General features: G+C 38.1%; 1 protein-coding gene across 1 annotated transcript; it reads left to right on the top strand.

The window, feature by feature from the left end:
* Positions 1-3,531: 3,531 nt before the first annotated feature.
* On the top strand, positions 3,532-19,798 carry BRMS1L (BRMS1 like transcriptional repressor). The gene is made up of 10 exons (XM_065752786.1): positions 3,532-3,759; positions 8,150-8,240; positions 9,262-9,389; positions 10,813-10,892; positions 13,469-13,565; positions 13,899-13,982; positions 15,517-15,581; positions 17,004-17,043; positions 17,877-18,003; positions 19,133-19,798. The coding sequence occupies exons 1-10, from the start codon at positions 3,624-3,626 to the stop codon at positions 19,254-19,256; spliced, it is 972 nt and encodes a 323-aa protein (XP_065608858.1). The 5' UTR covers positions 3,532-3,623; the 3' UTR covers positions 19,257-19,798.
* Positions 19,799-20,208: the final 410 nt, after the last annotated feature.

Genomic DNA, 20,208 nt, shown 5'->3' with positions numbered 1-20,208 from the left:
CTATGAATTTGCACACTAGATACTGAGTGCCTCCCTCACCTCCTTCCACAGCCATGAACTTCTCTCTGCTTAGCCCTTCCTTGCCTATTTAAGATGGACAAGAGTCCTTTCTGCTGAAAAGACTCAAGCTCACCACTGACTCTTGGAAATGTAAAGATCAAGTTCCACAATGTCCTCTGTAGGACATCAATAGGAGCTCTTTTTTCCAGATACTATTTTCACAAAGCACACAGAAACTGAGCAGCTTTAATGCTTCTACTCTGGGGTAAAATTTGATCTAAATTAGACAATGCTTCAAAAGCAGCAGATAAATACACTCCAATAAAATAAATAAATAGCAGACTACCAAAACAAAGCTTAATTAAAGACTGTGCTAGCTATGCCTAAACAACAGATACATGAGCTATCATGCTCAGAAACTTTTATACACTGTGAAGTTATTTTTAACAGATAAGCGATTACTAATTCTCATCCAGTGGCTACAAAATTTCAGTCTTTTGCTGCAGTAAGTCACCTCCAACTCACAATGTTTGAGTTCTTGGGTAAACATTAGCACCCATATCTGATACAAAAGAGGTTTTGAAATATTAATGTACTGATAAAGAGGCAGTTACAACAGCTTAAAAAAAAATAACCTGAAAATGCTCAAACACTCTCTCAACACTAAGATGTTCTCTTTTTCTTTCCCAACTTATGAAACGGTTTTGCAATATTGACATACCCACAGAAGAACTTACAGAAGAGAAAAAAACCCACAGAAACTCAGCACATCTGCCAGGCTCTACAAGAAACCAGTTTAGCATTGTTTCTTTGATAAAAGAAAATAATTTGCCCCTACTCTCTCCCTATATCTCATCCGCAGGAGTAGGCAAGGTCTTTTAGAAATAAGTCATATCTCCTTGGGTTTATTTGCATTAGTAGTTTTAAGATTACTTTAGATCACTTGCAGCATATACCAGAATATTGCCCAGATAATATGTAAGTGGAGGGAGGAGCATACCCCAACAGCACAGCTTGCACATTGTGAAGGTTGCAAGTTACTGCTGACCTTGTCATGCACGGAAAAGTCTTTTCCACATTCTTAACACATAGAACCATTTTTAATTTACATTCACCAGGCCACTTCTCTGATGAGGTTTTGTAATGCATTTCAAAATATGCATGATTATTCTCTATTTCCCCTGTACAATGAGAGCTGGCAATCAGTTTGGTGATCAGGAAGATAGTGACTGGAAATGTGTATTAATCTAGAATCTCAAAAGCAGTTAGTGTCTCCAGTCAACAAATTAAATGCAAAATTACAAGTCTGATTCCCAGCCTTTTCCTGAAGATGCTTGGTCTAATAGCCACCATGATTGTGCCAGGTTCAGCTTTTCTCTGTGTTTCACAGGTGATATTCAATAGCCAGACTCTTACTACTATCTTAAGATTGGACAAATTAAGTCCTAGCTGATGGCTGCATTTTCAAGCTTATGCTGTCTATGTGTGTGTGAGTTCCTAATCTAAAATTATCTTTCTTTCCCAAATTGAGAAAGGAAATTTCAAACCATCTGTTGAGATGATTGATAACTGTTTCATTTTTAACTATTCATTTTCTGTCCAGTATTTTTTCTATGCCACCTTTTAGGAGAATTGCCATTTTTGAAACTTAGGTTACTGCCAACTATCCCTGCTAACAGACTGTTGTTTTTTTTTTGATTGTTCACTAGTACCACATACCAGATGTTTAATCACTAATTCTCCTTTAAGTGCAGAACTGAGCTATTGAGGATGATGAGAATCACCTTCTTAATGGCTGTTTTATTCTGCTGATAGGCAGAACTCAATCCAGAAAAAAAATTCAGCAATTTGCGGGCGTCTGATGCTTCCTTTCACTTATATCGATAAAATGGCTGATCTATAGACTGGTCCTTCAGTTCCTGAAGACGGATTCCTAGAATGCACCTTCACACAGCAAGAACACATCTTTGAAAGTCCTGTCACAGGGCAAACAGAATCTCTTTTGTCCCTCTTCCTAGCACACATCTGGGCTCTAGGCATGTGATTGAGATAGGTGTTGCCACTTCTCACATTGTAGGTGTATGGGTGATAAACTTTATATTCTGGAAACAAATTATCCATGCACCGTGCCAACGTGTAGCTCCTGGAATTAGCCTGTCCTCTTCCTTTGTCCAGCAATCCACCTGGACAGAGAGACTGACTGGCTGCTGGCACATTTTTTTTCCCTTCAAGACAGTAAAAGTTTGTATCACTTTAGCAGGGTAACACCCTCTTGGCTTCAAAGCATAAAAAACATAATAGAAGAAATACGTAAAAATCACAACCTTAATTTTTTTTTTTTAAATCAGGCCCAATTCCAAATGTCAGTTTTCATTTCCACTGTGGCACGGGAACCTTGTTTTCCTCCTGAAATTTGTTTTTAGCCCCTTAGACCAAGTTCAAACTGTTTGAATAGGAAATTACAGTCAGGAGGCCAAAAGTTTCCTGATTTTTTGTTATTACATTCTCTGCTGCTGCTTCCAGTAGGCCTTCGCAGGCCATAGCACTTGATTTCATTGTTTTATCTTGCTAGACAAATCTAAATCTTGACTATTATTTTATTTCTGTTTTCTTTCTACAAAACCCACATGGATTCATTATAAGGCATTTCAGACCAAGTTTGTGAAATCCATCCAATTTTATAGAGGACATTTCCCGCTCTCATCAGAGAGACCGTTCCCTGCTTCCTTTCAGCCACCCAAATACTGACATCCCTACCAAAGCACCCTGGAAACGTCAGCTCGAATGAACGACATCTTCCGGTTTGAGAAGTGCCTCAGTATTTTTTAAACTACATAAACCGGCTCGTGCTCCACTTTCGGGGTCCCAAAAGCTGTTTCTAAACAACTGAAGCCCATGAGCATCAGCAACCCCCCTACCAACAGCAGCCTGAAGGAGGCGAAGCCCGACGCTCTCACACCCGGCCGCGCAACCCCCACCACGGCGCATGCGTGTGCCCGGAGCATGCGCAGAAACATCTGCTGCACTAAGGACTGATGAGGTGCGGCACCTAGGGGGCAACGCAGATAGGGGTCACCCTCAGCGGCTACATAGACCTCGTGCTGCCCAGCTGAATCTGCATCTCGATACGAAGAGCTGCTCCCGCTAAGCAGACAGAGCTCTCGATTCCCACAGGGAAAGCACAGCGACATACAGCCCACACTACTGCTCTTTTCCTCGGTTCAAACCTCACATGCAACCCACGTTGCACACGCTTTCTCTGAAACTCCAGTCCCTGCAGGCCGGGAAAGCGCTCCCGGCCCCTGCATTGTCCTTCATGCGAGAACTGAACGCTGAATGCCCACCATCTTACTCACTCCCAACGAGCAACTCCCAGCGTGCCCAGCGCTCGGGCTCACTGAGCCTGCGGGCTGGACCAATGGGGGCCTCGGCCAATGAGAGGGCACGGCCAATGAGAGGGCTCGGCGAACGAGAGGGCACGGCCAATGAGGAGGCACGGCGGGCGTTGGGCGGGGTTTGTCGCACGGGGGGGCGGGGCAGCACGGCGCGGCTTGCAGTGGCGGCGGCGGGAACGGCTGTTCTAGGGCTGTCCCGGGGCGCCCCGGAGCTCGGCGGTGGGCACGATGCCGGTTCACTCTCGGGAGAAGAAGGAGAACAACCACGATGAGATGGAGGTGGACTACGGGGAGAACGAGGGGAGCAGCTCAGAGGAAGAGGAGACGGAGAGCTCGTCCGTGTCCGAGGAGGGGGACAGCTCAGGTACCGGGGTCTCCGCCGTTCTCTCCGCCCCTTACGGCAGGAACCGGCCCTCAGCCCCGGTCGTGGAGCTGCCGGTACTCGCCCCCGCCGCGACCCCGCCCCGCAACTCTCCCGTCACTGCGCCCCAGCCGGGGGCGGGGATGTGGTGGGGGCGCGGCGGCGGCTGTAGCTTGGCCCCGCCGCCGGTCCTGGAGCCGATCGGGCTGGGACGCGTGGTGCCGCGGTGTCTGTGCGGGGCCTCGCTGGGGCTTCGGGCCGCCAGCGGCGACGGCGATGTCCGCCTGTTTCTTCGCAGGCGAAACGGAGTGTGTCGGTTGGGTCTTGTGGGGCCTGTCAGTATCGTTGGCCTCTTCTGCGCAGCGTTAAACCCTACTCTGCTGAAGGCCTCTTCTTTTTGTGCGTAACTTGCTCAGAACTGCAGGCTGGAGATGATTTAGCATGTGAAAGGTGACTTAACAGCTGCTCACCTTCCACTCTTATTAGGAGAAAGATTTTTGATCGAGATGGCCTCATAATTCCAAGGCCTAAATTAGATGAGCGTCACTTATTGGGAACCCCACTGATCCTTTAAAGAGTGCACTGAATGGGATCACTGGTGCTCTGTAGGTCCTGGCCCACATGGGACCTTTGTCACTGGATGCACTGGCTTTTCAGTACCTAAAGGGGAGCCATAGGAAAGGAGGGATCAGGCTCTTTATGAGGTACTGTTATAATAGGACAAGAGGAAATATTTTCAAACTAAAATAGAGGAGAATCATATTGAATAGGAGGAAAAAAATTACATTAAGGCTAGTGAGGCACTGGACCGGGTTGTCCAAAGATGTGGATGCCCTGTCCCTGAGGATAGTCAAGGTCACGCTGGATGGGGCTCTGAGCACCCTGTATGTGTTCATTGTTGGGGTGTTGGACCAAATGGACCTTTAAAGGTCACTTCCAACTCAAACAGTTCTATGATTCTTTGGAAACCAGGAACTGTGCTTAGTGCTGGCTGTGGTCTGGAGGCAAGCTTCTGGTAGCTAGAGTGTGCTCCTTGCATTTAGTCTGCTGCACCAGTCCAGGCCCATGCTTGTAGCAGCTCAGTGACTTGTGATGTGAGTGCAGGACTCGTGTGGTTCAGAAAGTCCTACCTCTTCCACCTTGCTAAGATTACACAGCTTTGAAATTCGTTTTTACATACGTTGACCTGCAATTGGTTTACCTGTATGTGCTAAAGCCATCAATATATTGTTAATTCATTATTTTCTGGTATTAGAAGATCTGGAGGATTTTGGCTATTAATATCCTCTATCTTTTGTATTCACACTAACTTCATTACAGGGAAAGCCCTGCTGTGGTGGTTCCATGGAGTTTTCCTTTTTCTGTTCTGTTTTTGTATAGAAAACTGCTGGAGCCCACAGGTATTGTACAGAGTCATCTAAGATGGCTCTGCAGAAAGAATGTAGAGTGAAGGCTATACCTGTGCTAGGAAAGCAGTGCTGCCATTCTGGGAGTATAGTCATGTCCTTAGGCAAGTATTGTTGACTGAACCCCACTTTACAGCTATAGGCTAGTTAATTGTCTGCTTGGATCAGGCTATCCTTCTTCTCATCCTTACCCACCCTTCCTGGTGCAGCATACTTTCCTGTCCTTGTTTCTTTCTCTGTCTTCAGTTATATTGGGCCTTTGTATGCTGATTTGTCAGAAGAATAGCCCATTAAAAAGGGAAATAGCAGAATGGTTCAGTGAAGAATTTGGTTTGTGAATGAAGAGGTACTTGAGGCTATGTAAACTAATACCTAGGTAGACTGCATCTCCATAGCAACAGAAATTGCAAATAGCAATTTTGTTAGAATGTGTAAAGATCTCCAATTTATGTCTGTTAACTTTACACACGTTTTTGTGAATTTAAGACTAATGACTTGCACAGGTTTAGACAGGAGGTTTCCTGAAGCAAGGATTCTTAAGTTCTGGGCAGTTCTTTCATCTTAGGGGGCATCTTACTTCTCTCATCTAATGTAATACTACTCACGTGATATTTTCAGTCTGTAAACCATGGAGCCCATCCAGGTATGGGCTCACAAGAACTAGCATTTTGCTTCTACAGACACAAGATGATAAGCACTCCAAGAAATAAGGAGTAATTAAAATTATTGGGAAAAAAAATCCCTTCAAGTTCTTTCTTGTTAAATTTATTATTTGCTTTTCTTGCACTCAACTTTTTTTTTGTTTTTTTTATCCATTCCAGTTGGTGCGTGAGAAAATGGAAGGTACAGTCAGAAGCACCATTAATGTGCCCTTGAGAGCTGGCACTGTTTCTGTCCTGTTCCTTTTGTTGATACGTATTTAGTAAAGTGTTGTGTTGTTGTTTTTTAATATTGGCCAAGGTACTGAGTAGCTTATTGGGGATGAATAAAAAAGCCACAAGTTATGCTCACTACCCAATATGAGAATTGGACATTTTATAGAGCATCTTATGTAGGCCAGAGCTTGTTAATAAGAGCTATTTTAGGTACTCTTGCATTAAGTACTTTTTTTTTTTATTTAAATTGAGCTGCCCTGGTTGCTGAGTTAGATTATTAGAATATAGTAGGGGAAGAATTACTGTAATTCAAAGTGCCCCAGATGCTCTCTGTACTATGAAACCTGATGTGAAATCTGAAGTGCTGAGACAGTATGGGCCTGTTAACAAGTATTGTTATGTATAATGAGTTGTTTTCCATTTCTAGTGATATAAATTTTCAACAGATGAGCTGTGAGATATAATCTGAAAAGCTTTTACTTCTTCAGTACTGAATACTCTCTAAACTGTTCTTCAAAGATAGGAGGAAGAAGTTCTGTGATTGGGGAATTGAAGATATTTTGGGAGTCTTAACACTTGAAAATGGTTAATTGGCAGAATAAGGAAAAAACAACAGACTATTGTTATTCAGTGTTACAGGTACAATGTAGATTTCTAGACAGGAAGTCAAATGTGTTTTGAGTGTATAGGTAGCTGAGGAGAGATTTGAAAGAGCTCTGTTGTATTTCATTAAGTACAGGAGTGTCTGCTGTCCCCTCTTGCCAATGTGTTCTTGTTTTCTTGCAACAGAAGATAAAAACACAAGATGCAATTCTCTTTCCCTCCAGTGCTGGGGAGTTGGACGGATCCTCAGAAAAGGCTGCTGTTTTAATTTTGTTTGTTTTAGACTTGTAGCCCTTAAAAATAAAATAATATCCACGTTTATATAAGGGAAAACTTCTGAATGAATGGCATGCTGAAACATGCTTAGAACCAAAACAATACCTGGAAACATCTGAAATGTGTACTTGAGCTTAAAAAGGAAGTGGGGAGTGATCTGGATCCCAGTGTTTGCTTGGTCCTGCCTTGTTTCATGGGGCAGATACTGTAAACTTGAGAACATCTTTATTTTTATGGAACGTAAAATCTTCAGACAACTCTCAAAGTAATGTAACTGCCACATTCCTTAAATCTGATGGAGACAAAAGTTGCCCAGTCATTTTGGCTCAGGTAGTACATTGAACTGCCAACTAAAACTTTGCTCTTCAATCTGATGTTCAATCTTATTCTGGATTTTAAGATCTGTGTTATTTTCGAGAACAGTAGTTTAAAATAGTGCCTTCTAACAGCCTGTTACTTTCCTCTCATACTCTTCTGTGCGCTAAGCATTTATTAGAGATGTTAGCTTTAAATTTTCTCTCTTCAGGCTAGGTCATGTTCAAAAACTTCATCAAAGTTTTCTGCTTCTACTGACTGTGGTACAAGGGACTGCAGTAAGACTTTCATTTGGATATACTTCTCTGTTGCCTGTTGGTTTTCATATGGAGGCAGAAGGGGCTAGTGTGGTTTTCAAACTTAAAAGCTTGTGTCTATTTCAGTAAAAGGTTATGATTTCAGTAAAAAGGAACGTGGAACAGACTTTGTACATCAAGAGGTCTCAGTGGCAGATCAGAGTTAAAAGGTTCCTGTCAGTCAGGGAGGTTATATGAAGTTACTCCTCTCACCTATAGTCTTTAGCAAAACAACAGGAAGGCATGCTTGAATGCTGCCTTTTTTTTTTTTTTTTTTTTCATGAGTAATGCTGCCTCTCATCTGATGTGCTATACAACTATTAATTGTTCTGTTTTGCACTTAGCATTGTCATTTATGAGATTTAACCTCTTGAAATCTTACAGTCATGTTGTTTTCTGGTTTGGGGAAGGAAAATAGCACTTAGTGGGGCTTCTACAATTAAATTTATGTTTCTTACTTTACATTTTATGTGACAAGTGTTTTTTTTGTGGCCTGCTATAACGTAGTACTATGGTGGTTGATCTGTTTATTGATTAAATTCAGACTTGCTTCAAGTTTTTGAAGCAAGCTATGCAGTTTACTTGGTTACATTGTTCAAAAGTTACTTTTTCTTATTCTTAGAAATGGACGATGAAGACTGTGAAAGGAGAAGAATGGAGTGTTTAGATGAAATGTCCAATCTTGAAAAGCAATTTACAGATCTCAAAGATCAGTAAGTATTTTGAGGGCCTTTTCTGTGAGAATATTGTGTGCAACTGGTATATCGGGGTCCTTCTCCTCCTTTTATATGTATGACTTTTATAAACAGACCCAAGTTGTTAACTGTTGCATGAGAACTGTTGAATCATGGCCTGAACCACTGATTGATCACCTGAGGCGAGCACTGAGTCAGCCACAGGAGCACAGGTGAAGGCACTTCTGTGTGACTGGAAGAGGTGGGGTCTGGCTCCACCTCTCCTAGACCCCATTTAAGGACTGACCACCACTGAGGAAGGATCTCTTATTGGAGATCCTCTTGTGTGGAGTTCTAGGTGAGCCTTGAACTTTGATGATAGGTGAGCCCTTCCTAATTCATTGGGTGTCTTTATACAATGTGGATAATCCATCTGAAAATATACTGTTCATCTTCGTTATGTTGTTTGGGTACTATCATTCAGGGTGTTCACCCTACATTTGTGTCTGCTAAACTAGGAATGAGGGGTTTTTGTAAGATATTGTAGCTGTTTTTATAGCTGGTGCTAATAAGAAGTTCTTGTGGTTGCTGCAAACCAGGTACCAATTCTGAAAATGAAACTAGCATTAGGTCTGTTGTTAGTTTACCCTAATACCTGCATCACTCAGAGTGAAGACCTAGTAAGAGAAAGGGAAAAGGCATAGCCGTGTGTACTCAAAAGTAGATGTGGCTTTTTTGATAGTTTTTGATATATGGATTTTCACAAGAGATGGAGTGAGGGTTGCTTCAGTAAGAAGCTGCCTATCTTTTTTCCTTGGTTTGTGGTACTGTGGGAGCAGAGATGTGGACAAGAAAATAAATGCAAGGTTTCTATCTATAAAATATCTTTCTCTCCCTTCAGTAATGAAAGCATGGAAGATTTAAATGGTAACAAATCTTAAATTTACTTCAGAAGGTGTACCATAAATTAAAAAAGAGAGGCAAATTAGGTTTTCTAAAAGTTTCTTCTACTTTGTATTTACTTTAAATATACACATTTTTTTACGTTTATTGTTTTCAGACTATACAAAGAAAGATTAAGCCAAGTGGATGCAAAGCTACAAGAGGTCATAGCTGGAAAAGCACCTGAATATTTAGAACCATTGGCAGCATTGCAAGAGAATATGCAAATCAGAACCAAGGTGGCAGGTAGGCACATAAAATGAATATTTCTGTTTCAACAATAAGTTGCTATGCATTTTAACATCAATCAGTTATTATTATTTTTACTTTAAAAATGCTATTGGTGTGTTTTAAAGTTAGAAACATTGTCACATGGTTTTAAACTTAAAATATTTTTCAAATCGAATTGAGTAGGTTGCTTCCCTCTTCTTTGTCTGATAGCTTCATGCTGAAAATATGGTCTATTTATGTTTCATTGAATATCTGTCTTTGTGTAAGTGAGCACAGCGTTTCTAAATTAAACAGTAAAGTTTGATGCTTCATTGTTACTTTTGACTGCAGACTATGAAGAGAATTTGAAATCTTTCGATCTGTGGCATTTTTCTCTCCTGTCTTCATCTCCATAGTGCATTCCCTTAGCTGGTGTCTGGAATTTCTGGGTTTTATGATCCATACCCAAAATTTACTTGGTTAATCTGAGTAGAACTCTTGCCAGTCACAAAAGATGAAGATTTCAAGCTGAACTTCCTAGGAGGTTTGACATCAAAGCATCCTGAATCCAGGCTGTTGCTTGTTAGTTTTAAATGTGACTTTCTGTCAGTGCTTTTATGTAGGTAGGTGTGGATAGGCAGAATATTAAGGATTCTCCTGATTCAGGTCTTCAACAGCAGTGAAGATCTGTGTTCCAATGTAGAAAGAGCTTGGGAAAAACACTGAGTTTCTTAAAGACTAGAAATCAGATGTATTTTTTTTATTTTATTTTTAACTTACTGAGGTTTAAGAAGTTATTTCAGAGGACTTCAGAAACTGCAGAAGGTTCTATTTGCTCTTACTGTTTCATAGCCTTTACATAAGTGGAGAGTAGCAGAACTAGAGCTCCAGCAAGTAACCCTTAAGAACTGCAAATAAGCAGTGACTATAAATTGATAGGTGCAAGAAGTAGATCTAATACTCAGAGGCATTCTTATATCACAAGAAGTCTATTTCTTTGAGTTGAGCAGGGTCTTGTTAAGTGATGTGATTTATTAGTGTCATGCTGAGTAAAGCAAGCCTTATTCCACGCACTAATTTGTAAAAGTTCATTCTGTTTTCTAGCTATTTAAACCCCCTAAAGTATTGTTTAAAATACTAATTAGAAAACAGAACAGATGAATGCTTATGTATTTGAAAAGTAAGCGTATCCAGGGTAATGTGGTATGAAATATGAAATAGACTTGTTTTGTAAGGTTAGCATGGTAACTGGGGTAACTGTTGACTGATAGGGCAAAAAGTGAAAATAGCATTTATTTTTCTTTGGGTATTTAGATTTAAGGGATTAAAGGAATTGGTTGTCTAACAATATATCTTTCATGTTTTCTACATATTTTGAGATTTGTAGGCAATCTTAAAAGAGAATTTTGAAATCGGGTATTCACTAAAAAAAGTAATGTTGTTATTTGTTTGATGACAGGTATCTATAGGGAGCTTTGTCTGGAATCTGTGAAGAACAAGTATGAATGTGAAATTCAAGCATCTCGACAGCACTGTGAGGTTGTGACAGCTATTCTGTATTGATTATTTTCCTTTACTGTGTATCATGCTTCCCAAGTTCAGTGTGTCATTTACTATTGCTGTTACTTGCTGATTTAATGGGTTTTTTTGTGTTGTTAAAAATCCACATAAAAGCTTGCTCAAAGCATTTCAAAATTAGATTTATAGTAGATTAGATTTGCATATAGATGTAATTATCTTATTTGGTATAATAAGGTAAGTAAAAATTATTTTGGTAAAAAGATTACCAAGAACAGTAACTAAGATCTCTACCATAATTTTAGCAAACAGCACTTTACATTTTTGTGATGATAATAGTCTTATTCAGTTTTTAAGATATCTTGGTCGGCTAGTGATAGGGTTGCCATTTCAAAAGCAGTTACAGGAGAAATATATTTCTTTACTTGAACATAAACATTTCCATTAATGCATCTAAATAGTGGTATTGTAGTACAAATACTCAAGTGCACATCTGTCTGATTCTGTGGCATAGCTGCTTAGATCCTAATGTGTGTATCATAGTCCTCCTCACCTCCTTGTTATAGTGGCTTAAATGTGTGTTAAATGTGTGTTCTTCTAGGGGTTGACTGTATTCTTGAAGTTCCTGGTTCTTATTCTGCCAATAAATTGTGTACACACATAACTATTTAAAAATTCAATTTTCTTGTTGCTTTGGAGAAGAACAAGGTGTAACATAAGACAGACATTATTACTGACTCTCTTCATTCCTGTGAATACTTGAGAGTCCTGAGATTTGAATGCTTTAAGACTAGCAGGGTTTCTTACCCACAATTGAATTACTTTCTTTGGCTGTGTATTATGTCTTTAAGGTTGTCCTTGTTGCTTGCTTTGCTGCTATTCTTTTACAGTGAAATGTTCAGAATTCAAGCATGCACCATCCAGTAAGGGTCCATGGGGAAAAGCTCTTCAAACTCAGTAATGCTGCTTATAGAATCATTGTTACAGCTTTTCAGCAAGAATGCCTCTGTTGCCAGTGACAACTTCTCACACATTATTTGTTACCAAGACTTGCAGCAAAACAGGTGTCTAAACACGAATGTCTTTTGAAAAAGGAAATTTTAAATTGGTCTCAGAACAGATAGCACTCGTTTGATGTTTCAGGTATATATAAGAAGGCTTTTGCCTTTTCAGTTCTTTTGAGGATTATTTTTTTATTTAGTAGTAATGACTTGAGAAATATATGAAAAGAGGATCTGTGGAGCACAAGTACTTTGTAACTTGAAGGGGCTGTTAACCACACAGGCATCTGTTGGAGTAGGAGTATTTGTTTTCTTCTGAGCTTGTTTATTTCAGTGATTGTTGCATCAGTGTGTGGTTAGAAACTCACATCACCGGTGTTCAGTTAGTATGCTGTGCTGCGGTCAGAAGCAGTTGAGATACAGGTATCTGCTGAATTGGCTATAGGACTATGCAACCTCTGGGAGTGACATGGTTGCAAGTAAGTAGATGCAGTGACATGTGCAACTTAAGCTGTTTGCTTGTTGTTGTTTTTTGTTTTTCAGTTAATAATTCTAAGTCTCCGTTTCCTTAAATTGCTAGAGGTTTTGGTCCGTGAACATGAGCTTAAAAATTTCAGCTATCTTCCTACTTGTGTTTTAGGATGCGTGCAAGTGGTACTCTGCTTAATTCCTTTCTTTCAATTGAAGTTTTAGAGGGTTAAGTGTGTTTAGAAATTGCCTTTAAGAGGATAACTATTCTATATATATTGTATAACTTTCAAATCTGCCCAATATAGGGAGTTTTATAATTGAGAGCAGTTGTACAAAAAGTTTTTTCTTTTTCTGAAGTACTTGGAGATGGAAAACAGGTTAAACTACAAAATACCAGTAGAAATCTTGCATCAGATGTATTTTTATTTTAGTGCATTATCACTTTTTATATATGGATACTGAATGCATTTTGTTAATCTGCATGAATCAGAGATAGCTAGTTCACCCATTTGAAAGACTGACTTTTCTAAAGCAATTTAAAGAATGTTTCTTACAGTTTTAAGGTACAGTTTTGCTTTTGCAACTGTCCAGATTATTGTGTGCACAGTAGATTCTTTCTACTTTGGGTAGGTATATCAGTTATGTGGAAAAAAGTAATTACCTACTACTATACAATATATAATAACTCTCTATGAATTACTACAATCTCATTAGCACTGGAGGCCTAATAAAAGACTCTCAGTGAAAACATCAACCTTTAAGAAAGTTGGAGCAGAACTTAATGCTTTACAGTTTTTCACTGTGAATAAATTTTGCTGTCCAAAAGGAATTTGTGTTAAAATATCAGGAGCTATTCTGGAAATCTGGCAGTATGCTTTATGTACTTGGTTATTCTTGGTACTGATACTTGATAACTTTATATATGCTGATGCCAAGTGAATGTGCCATCTTTGAGGAACTAGGATCTTATGATGAGGAAATGAGTACAGGGATATATTGTATGCTTTACAATTCTGGAAAGTGTTCACCTCAGATCTGTTCTTTCCTTCTGCTGAGCCTTTAAATTATTGTCACGCGCATTTAGATGATAGATCTTAGTCATGCCTCATTTTTTTGTCACTTTAGAGTGAAAAGCTTCTGTTGTATGATACTGTACAAAGTGAACTAGAAGAAAAGATTAGGAGACTTGAAGAAGACAGACATAGCATTGACATTACCTCAGGTGAGTGGAAATGTAAATTTTTAAAAATTAATAAAAATTCAGAGAGCTGTAGTACTTCTGGTGAGTTTCAAGTTATGCAGTAGAATTCTATTTTGAACAACAGTGTAAGGTTTGCAGGATGGGTTTGAATTTAAGATTAAAACAAATTTTGGTCCAGTAGTTATCAACATCTGATGTGTGTTTTGAGAATATTCATATATGACTACATGATCTTGTGATGCTTTTGTTCTGTTCAGAAGCAGCATCTTACCTGATTGTCCAGAAAGAAAAAATCAAAGTAATTTTTTTTACTGTAAGAACAACTGATTCATTCATTTCTATTGTTTTTTTCAGAATTATGGAATGATGAGCTACAATCAAGGAAAAAAAGGAAGGATCCATTTAGTCCAGATAAAAAAAAGCCTGTTGTTGTATCAGATATCCTTCCATTGAAATCATTGATCATTCTGATAGTATTCACTGTTTTATAGCTAGTCATATTACGTGTCAATCCATTTTGACAATTAAAATTAGGTATCTCTAATTCTAGTAGCAGCTAGTAATATCTACTAGCTACTGTCAGACTGTTTATAAATACATATATATTTAAAAAAATGCTATTTTACTCATCTTTTGGATATTTGGTGTAGGTACTTGAGCTTCTGAACTGGGCCTTGTGTATATTAAGGAATGTACTGCGCATAATAATGTATCTTGAACCATTCTCAGTCCTGTTTTTGTGGAGAGGAAGGAGTATAGGAGACTTAGGACAAAAGGGCTTAGATGTAAGAAGTTTAGGAAAAAGTGTATTTTCTCAGATGGAGACATAGAAAGGTGTTAGCTCTGAAATTAAGTGCTCTTTGGACATGAATGAATAATCAATAACTTGTCATTACTGCAGCCATTTTCTGGTTTTACTAGTAGGATTGATTGGATGGAAGAGAAAATATGAGGTAAAGTGTTGGCTCGCAGTGTTATGGATGTTCAGCCTGATGAACAGCTAGCTACAAAATGAAAGCAGAAAAAGCTGTATCTGCGAAGTGCAACTTGACTTGTGTCACTGCTCCTGTATGGATTAGCTTCTCTTACTGGGACACCTTCACTTCCATTTATGACTTCTTACCGAATTCCAAGTCATTAGGACATTCTTTGATTAACTGTCTCAATTATTGAAATTTTTAATTTTTGTAGGCTTTCTTTAAGCCTGAGGTTCCTGTAGAATGGGTACTGTATTTAAGATTTTGGTATCAGTATCTTCTTTATAGCTGTAGATGGGCATACAGTGCAGCTTATATTTCTGAATGTATATTTCTGAATGCACTTTGAAGAAAGATGATTGTATCCTAAGAAAGAAGGAACTGCATTTGCAAATGGAGTATACCATGACCCTCCTGTCCCTAATCCACACTGTTACTGCCTATGATTTTAAGGTAGCTGTGAACTTACCACTTTGTAGAGATCTGTGTAAAGGAAGTACCTAGGAATTCTACAGTGCGTTTGATTTAGAATTCTCCCTTATTTAGAGAAAATTAGAACAATTATGAAAATGGCAAAGGATTCTTGGAAGCTTCAAATAGCAAGTAGAATACCATAAAAGTGATGGCTTTATAAGAGATTGAGTGTGAATACTTTCCTTAGTGGCATGTTGAAATTGCTGGAAGTTTTAACTGTAATTTGTAACACTGCAAATAGTAATTTTTGGAGTCTGTAGGGAGGGTAATGTTGTATGACAATTGTTACTTATTTTTTGTTGAATTCCAATTGTATGAATATTTACATGCTATTACTTACCCTTTTTAATAACTTTAAAAGCATACTTCTAGGTTGCCTAATTCAGATGCATTCATTTTTACTGAGTTTCAACTTCTTTCAGGTGTTTTTTCTGTGAGAGGACTGACAAAATGAAGCTATATATTTCTACAGTCTCTAAAATATGTTACCACTGTTTAAAAGTTTTCCCTAACTTTTTCACGCCCTTATATAGTTTATATGTTACAAGATCTTGATATACTTGAAGACTGGACGACAATAAGGAAGGTAAGATGAAGGCACAGATGTCAGTAGCTTTGGGTTTCTTTGGGTTCTTGTTCCTTTTCCGTCCTAGAAATATGTAAGTGTATTCCTACTTGCATCAAGACTTAAAACAGATTTGTATTTATTCAGTGGTCTGCAAATGATTCCAGTTCAAGCTATGCAGTTCCTGACTCTACCCAAATCATGCAAAGGAGTCTGAAAAGGAGATGGCAGAAGTTCTCTCTTAGTATGTGTCATCTATCATTTCTGTGGTGGAGTGAACTTGAAGCCTGTATCTCATTGTTTCTACTGAAGTCTGTAATACTATGATAGGGTAGTTTGATAGAGTTTTGGTTTAAGTAAAGATTTCTGAATATATGTATTCCGTATCTTTTGTTTTCTGGTAGTAAATTTAATCATTTTATGACAGTGCCTGTTCTTCAGCCTCTCACTACGTTTCATTGTTTCTTTTGGCTTAAAGTATAATGCTGTGTTTTTCCCATATTGTAAGAGGATTAGGGTTCATGATAAGATAAATTAGTTTGACTAATTAGTATATATATGAAGAAAAAATAAATCCAGATGTTGGATACAGTTTCTTATCAGATCTTTGCCATACTGTTAGTGTAAATTGATGTAATCAAATGCTATTCTTGCCTTGCACCTGCAGTTGGAAATTTTTTCCTTGTATTCTAGCAAAAATCAGTGCTTTACAACTTGTGAATTAGGAAACTACTTTATATGAATTCAGAAGCTTTCTGGGAAATGGTGTTGATTCTATTTCCATCTGTCTTGTGGTGCCTGTGTGAAAATCTGTCTGTTTTCCTGCCTTATCAGAGGCATAGATTAAAAATAGCTTTCACTTAGTTGTTGTTCTAGCGTAACATGATTTAAAACCAGACATCAACAGAACCAGAATCTGCAGGTGATCTTGCCTTTTTTGGGAATCATTTGAATGAAAACCCAAAATCTTAGGTTAAAAAAGTTTTTAAAAATCTGTCTTGCTACTACATATGATTCAGAAATTTTCACTCACGTGACTTGTCTGCTTGGTGGGTATAGCTGAGTATCCAGAGAGTGAGTTGTTCAGATAGCACTTTGTTTTTCAGAATCAGAATTAGTGTCATTTTTTTATCTTTTTTAATAGAATTGCATCATGGCCAGTTTGAGGATTTTATTTAGGAAATTTGAGTTATGTAAAATCAAAACTCATTAGAGAAGGTCATTTTTCCTCCCATCCCTAAGTAGTTTAAAGCAAGTGTAATTAAACAGTTCGTATTCATGAAGTAACATATTTGTTTTTCCCCCAAAAAAGTACTCAAGTTTTGTATTCATTTCATAGTATCAGTATCACGTAACATTAATGCTGCACGTAGAAACAAATGTCTTGAGCTGTGCTGTGCAACACAATTTGAGCTGGCTGTCTTCATTTTCTCTTGTTTCAAGGCAATGGCTACGCTGGGGCCACACAGAGTAAAGCCCGAACGTAAGTTAACATAGTTTAACTTCACAAGACAGAACTTACAATATACAACAATGCAAGCTATGCTGAAGCTGGCTATGTTTAACTGTGATATACTGAATGCAGAGTGGGATGAACTAACTGGCAGATGTGGATTTTGTCTGTCTCTGCTCTGAGCTGCTGACACTTGCAGCTTGATTGGTGATTGTCATCATTTTGTGAATTGTGAAAGGTATCATTTAAAAAAAATGCAGACTTGAAGACTGAGCTGTACTAGTGAATACTGGTATATTTTGCAAATATTTACAAAAAGTAAGGCTGGAAACTGACATCATCTGAACCTTAGGGGAGCTTTCTAAATGCACCTTGTGTTCACTGTGCTGCAGCTATGAAAAAAACAGAGGTATGGAAAAGATGTGGTAAATAACATGGTCTGAGGTAAGAAGCACGTTAATGCTAGGTAAAACCAAATGCTTGGAGGTAATGAGTAATGAAGAAAAGGGAGAGAAGGCAAGTAAGTGATTGGTTTCTTCAGTGATGAATTACTGCTTGCATTCTGAGGTAATGCATTGATGAAGAGATTTCATGTTCTGTGTCTGTGGTGTTATTCTAATTGTGAAAATTCATGTCATAGATAGGAAGGTTGTATGAAAGAGGACTTCTTTAAAAATGGAAATGTAACTTATCTGACTGGAGATAAATAGCTTGCTTCTAATTTTCTTGCTTTTGGAGTTAGTTATCTATAGAGAGGCTACCTCTGACGATGGAAAAACTACATATACTGTGTATAAATTACTGAATGTTTTTTCTAAATCTTACTGACTTAGGCCAACTGACATTAAATTTGATCATTTTAGCACCTGTCAAATTAGAGAAACATCTACATAGTGCTAGATCTGAAGAAGGAAGACTGTACTATGATGGAGAGTGGTATGGACGTGGACAGACAATATACATTGATAAGAAAGATGAATGTCCTACAAGGTAAATAGTATTCATTTTATACATCTCTGTATTATCCTGTTAAGCAAAAGGCAAAGTGATGGCTTTGAAGAATGAGGCTTTATTGGAGATAAATTCAACTTAGTAAAGGATAAATTTCACTGATGGTAATGCAGAGTTTTTTAGGATGGGATTTCATTTAAGGATTGAAGCTCTTAATTTCTGGACAGTCTGTGTTTCTTTCTTTGGATTGTGTTTGTTGCTTTGAGGCTTTGACCTGCTAGCCAGCTGTAAAATAGTTAATGATGGAAAAGTACTTCTTGCTGGTAGAGCTGAGCTGTTTTTTTCAGAATTTAAAGAATCATAGAATAGCTTGGATTGGAAGAGATCTTGAAATAACCTAGTTCAAAACCCTCTGCTGTGACAGAGTTGCTAGGTAATAGACTGGGTTATCCATGGCCCTATCCAGCCTGGACTTGAATACCTTCAGGAATTGGTCATCCACAACCTCTCTGGGCATCCTGTGCAAGTACTTAACTATCTGCATTGCAAAAAAATAAATAAATGGTCTTTTGTCCTTTTCTTTTTTGTTCTTCTACTTGGAAGAAACATAATTTTAGGGTTTTTTTTCAGTATTTGCATTCAAGTTTGCCACAAAGAGTATAAAAGCAAAGATCGTGTAAGAATGATTTGGTTAAATTAAATCAATCAGGTTTTAGCTTTATTTTTCATGATCTGGTGTTGGGGTTAACAGTTGAATACTTTCTTCTTTATATTTATTTATTTAAGCTTTGGTTTTGCTGTACACCTTGGATTTTTGTATTTAAACACTTTCTGGGTATGCTTTCTAGCATACTGTGGGTAGTCAGTTGTTGATAACTACAAGTGACTGTCCTTTGTAACAATTAAAGTATTTGTAGATGTTGTGACAATTTTTTCTTAAGAGGAATAAAAATAGCTGGCTGGCAATTTGAAAAATCTTTACGAGAGAGATACGTAGTTATGAAGAAATATTGTCTAAGCTGTCCTAACAGTGGAGCTGGTACCTTCTGAGTGTAGTATTTGTACCTGCTACATATTTTCAGCTGTGGTTTTTGAGGTTAATTACTCTAACTTTTCCAAAAGCTTCCTGTTTTTCTTTCCCTGACCCTCCTTTCCTTCTTTTCTGTAGTGCCATAATTACAACAATTAACCATGATGAAGTTTGGTTCAAAAGACCGGATGGAAGCAAGTCCAAGCTATATATTTCTCAGCTACAGAAAGGAAAATATTCAATAAAGCATAACCACAACTGACTGTTGCTAAACAGATAGGAAGCAAGTGGTCTTGCCATGCTTGATGTGCCATGGGATGAAAGTATTTAATAGTGTTTTATATTCCTTACAAATTTACAGCAATAGCTGATGTGTATTTGTAGTGCTGTATGTAAACTTCATGCGGATGGCCTTCAGAAACCTGAGGATGTTAAAGCTGTGCTGGCAGACATTTTAACTCTAAATTGGGTTCAGTGCTTACAGTATGAAGTGTGCTCTTCAAATGTAATGGCTCTGAACATCTCATGAAAGGTTAATCTTTTAAAATGGAAAAAATAAAAAATTCTTTTTTCATTGGTGACCAGTTTGTTTGATTAAAACGATACCCCAATTACTAGCAACTCACTTTGTTTTCAGTGAACATCATGCTTCTCTTGTGGATGTAAATTTAGCTTGTTCATCTGTTGCTTTTGAAAAGACTAACGTGCGTAAGCATTCTTTTATCCACAGTGGATCAATTTATTAAAATTATTGCCCTCAACAGCTCTGCTAGTTCTGACCGTGTTATATTTGTACGTTTACTATATTGTTGGGTTTGTCTCATTACAAACATTTTGAGTTACAATTTTTCAGGAGCACTTTTCTAACTTACAGCTCTACAGTAAACATTTTATTGGTAATTTTTTTCTTCTTTCCAAGATTATCATCAGTGTTTGTGTAAAGTAGGTAGTGTTACTTCGACATGTGTTATAGGCAGCCCATGAAGAGCGGCTGCTGCTGGGATGATTATGTAAATATTGTTGCATGCTCTACTTATTTGATCCATAGTTGTGTGGGATACTATGAGCTTTCTTTTTTCCAAAAGGGAAATATTTCCCCAGAAATGATATAACTGGGCAAACTGGCACTGACTTTGTTACCAAACATTTTCAAAATTTCTGTAACCCATTTCATCTTATTGTATACCAGAATTATTTTATGTGACTTAGAAAGC

The sequence above is a fragment of the Cyrtonyx montezumae genome, unplaced genomic scaffold, assembly GCF_038088225.1.
Source record: "Cyrtonyx montezumae isolate F1298 unplaced genomic scaffold, pur_monq_1.0 scaffold_10, whole genome shotgun sequence".
Classification (NCBI taxonomy): domain Eukaryota; kingdom Metazoa; phylum Chordata; class Aves; order Galliformes; family Odontophoridae; genus Cyrtonyx; species Cyrtonyx montezumae.
Note: the sequence above shows the minus strand (reverse complement) of the source record. Positions and strands in the feature narration are given on the sequence as shown.

Bases quoted from the DNA above. Each gene is read 5' to 3' on its own strand.
- BRMS1L (XM_065752786.1), top strand. From the start codon at position 3,624: ATGCCGGTTCACTCTCGGGAGAAGAAGGAGAACAACCACGATGAGATG. The intron at 9,390-10,812 runs GTAGGCACATAA...GTTTGATGACAG, and splicing joins AATCAGAACCAAGGTGGCAG to GTATCTATAGGGAGCTTTGT. The intron at 13,566-13,898 runs GTGAGTGGAAAT...TGTTTTTTTCAG, and splicing joins TAGCATTGACATTACCTCAG to AATTATGGAATGATGAGCTA.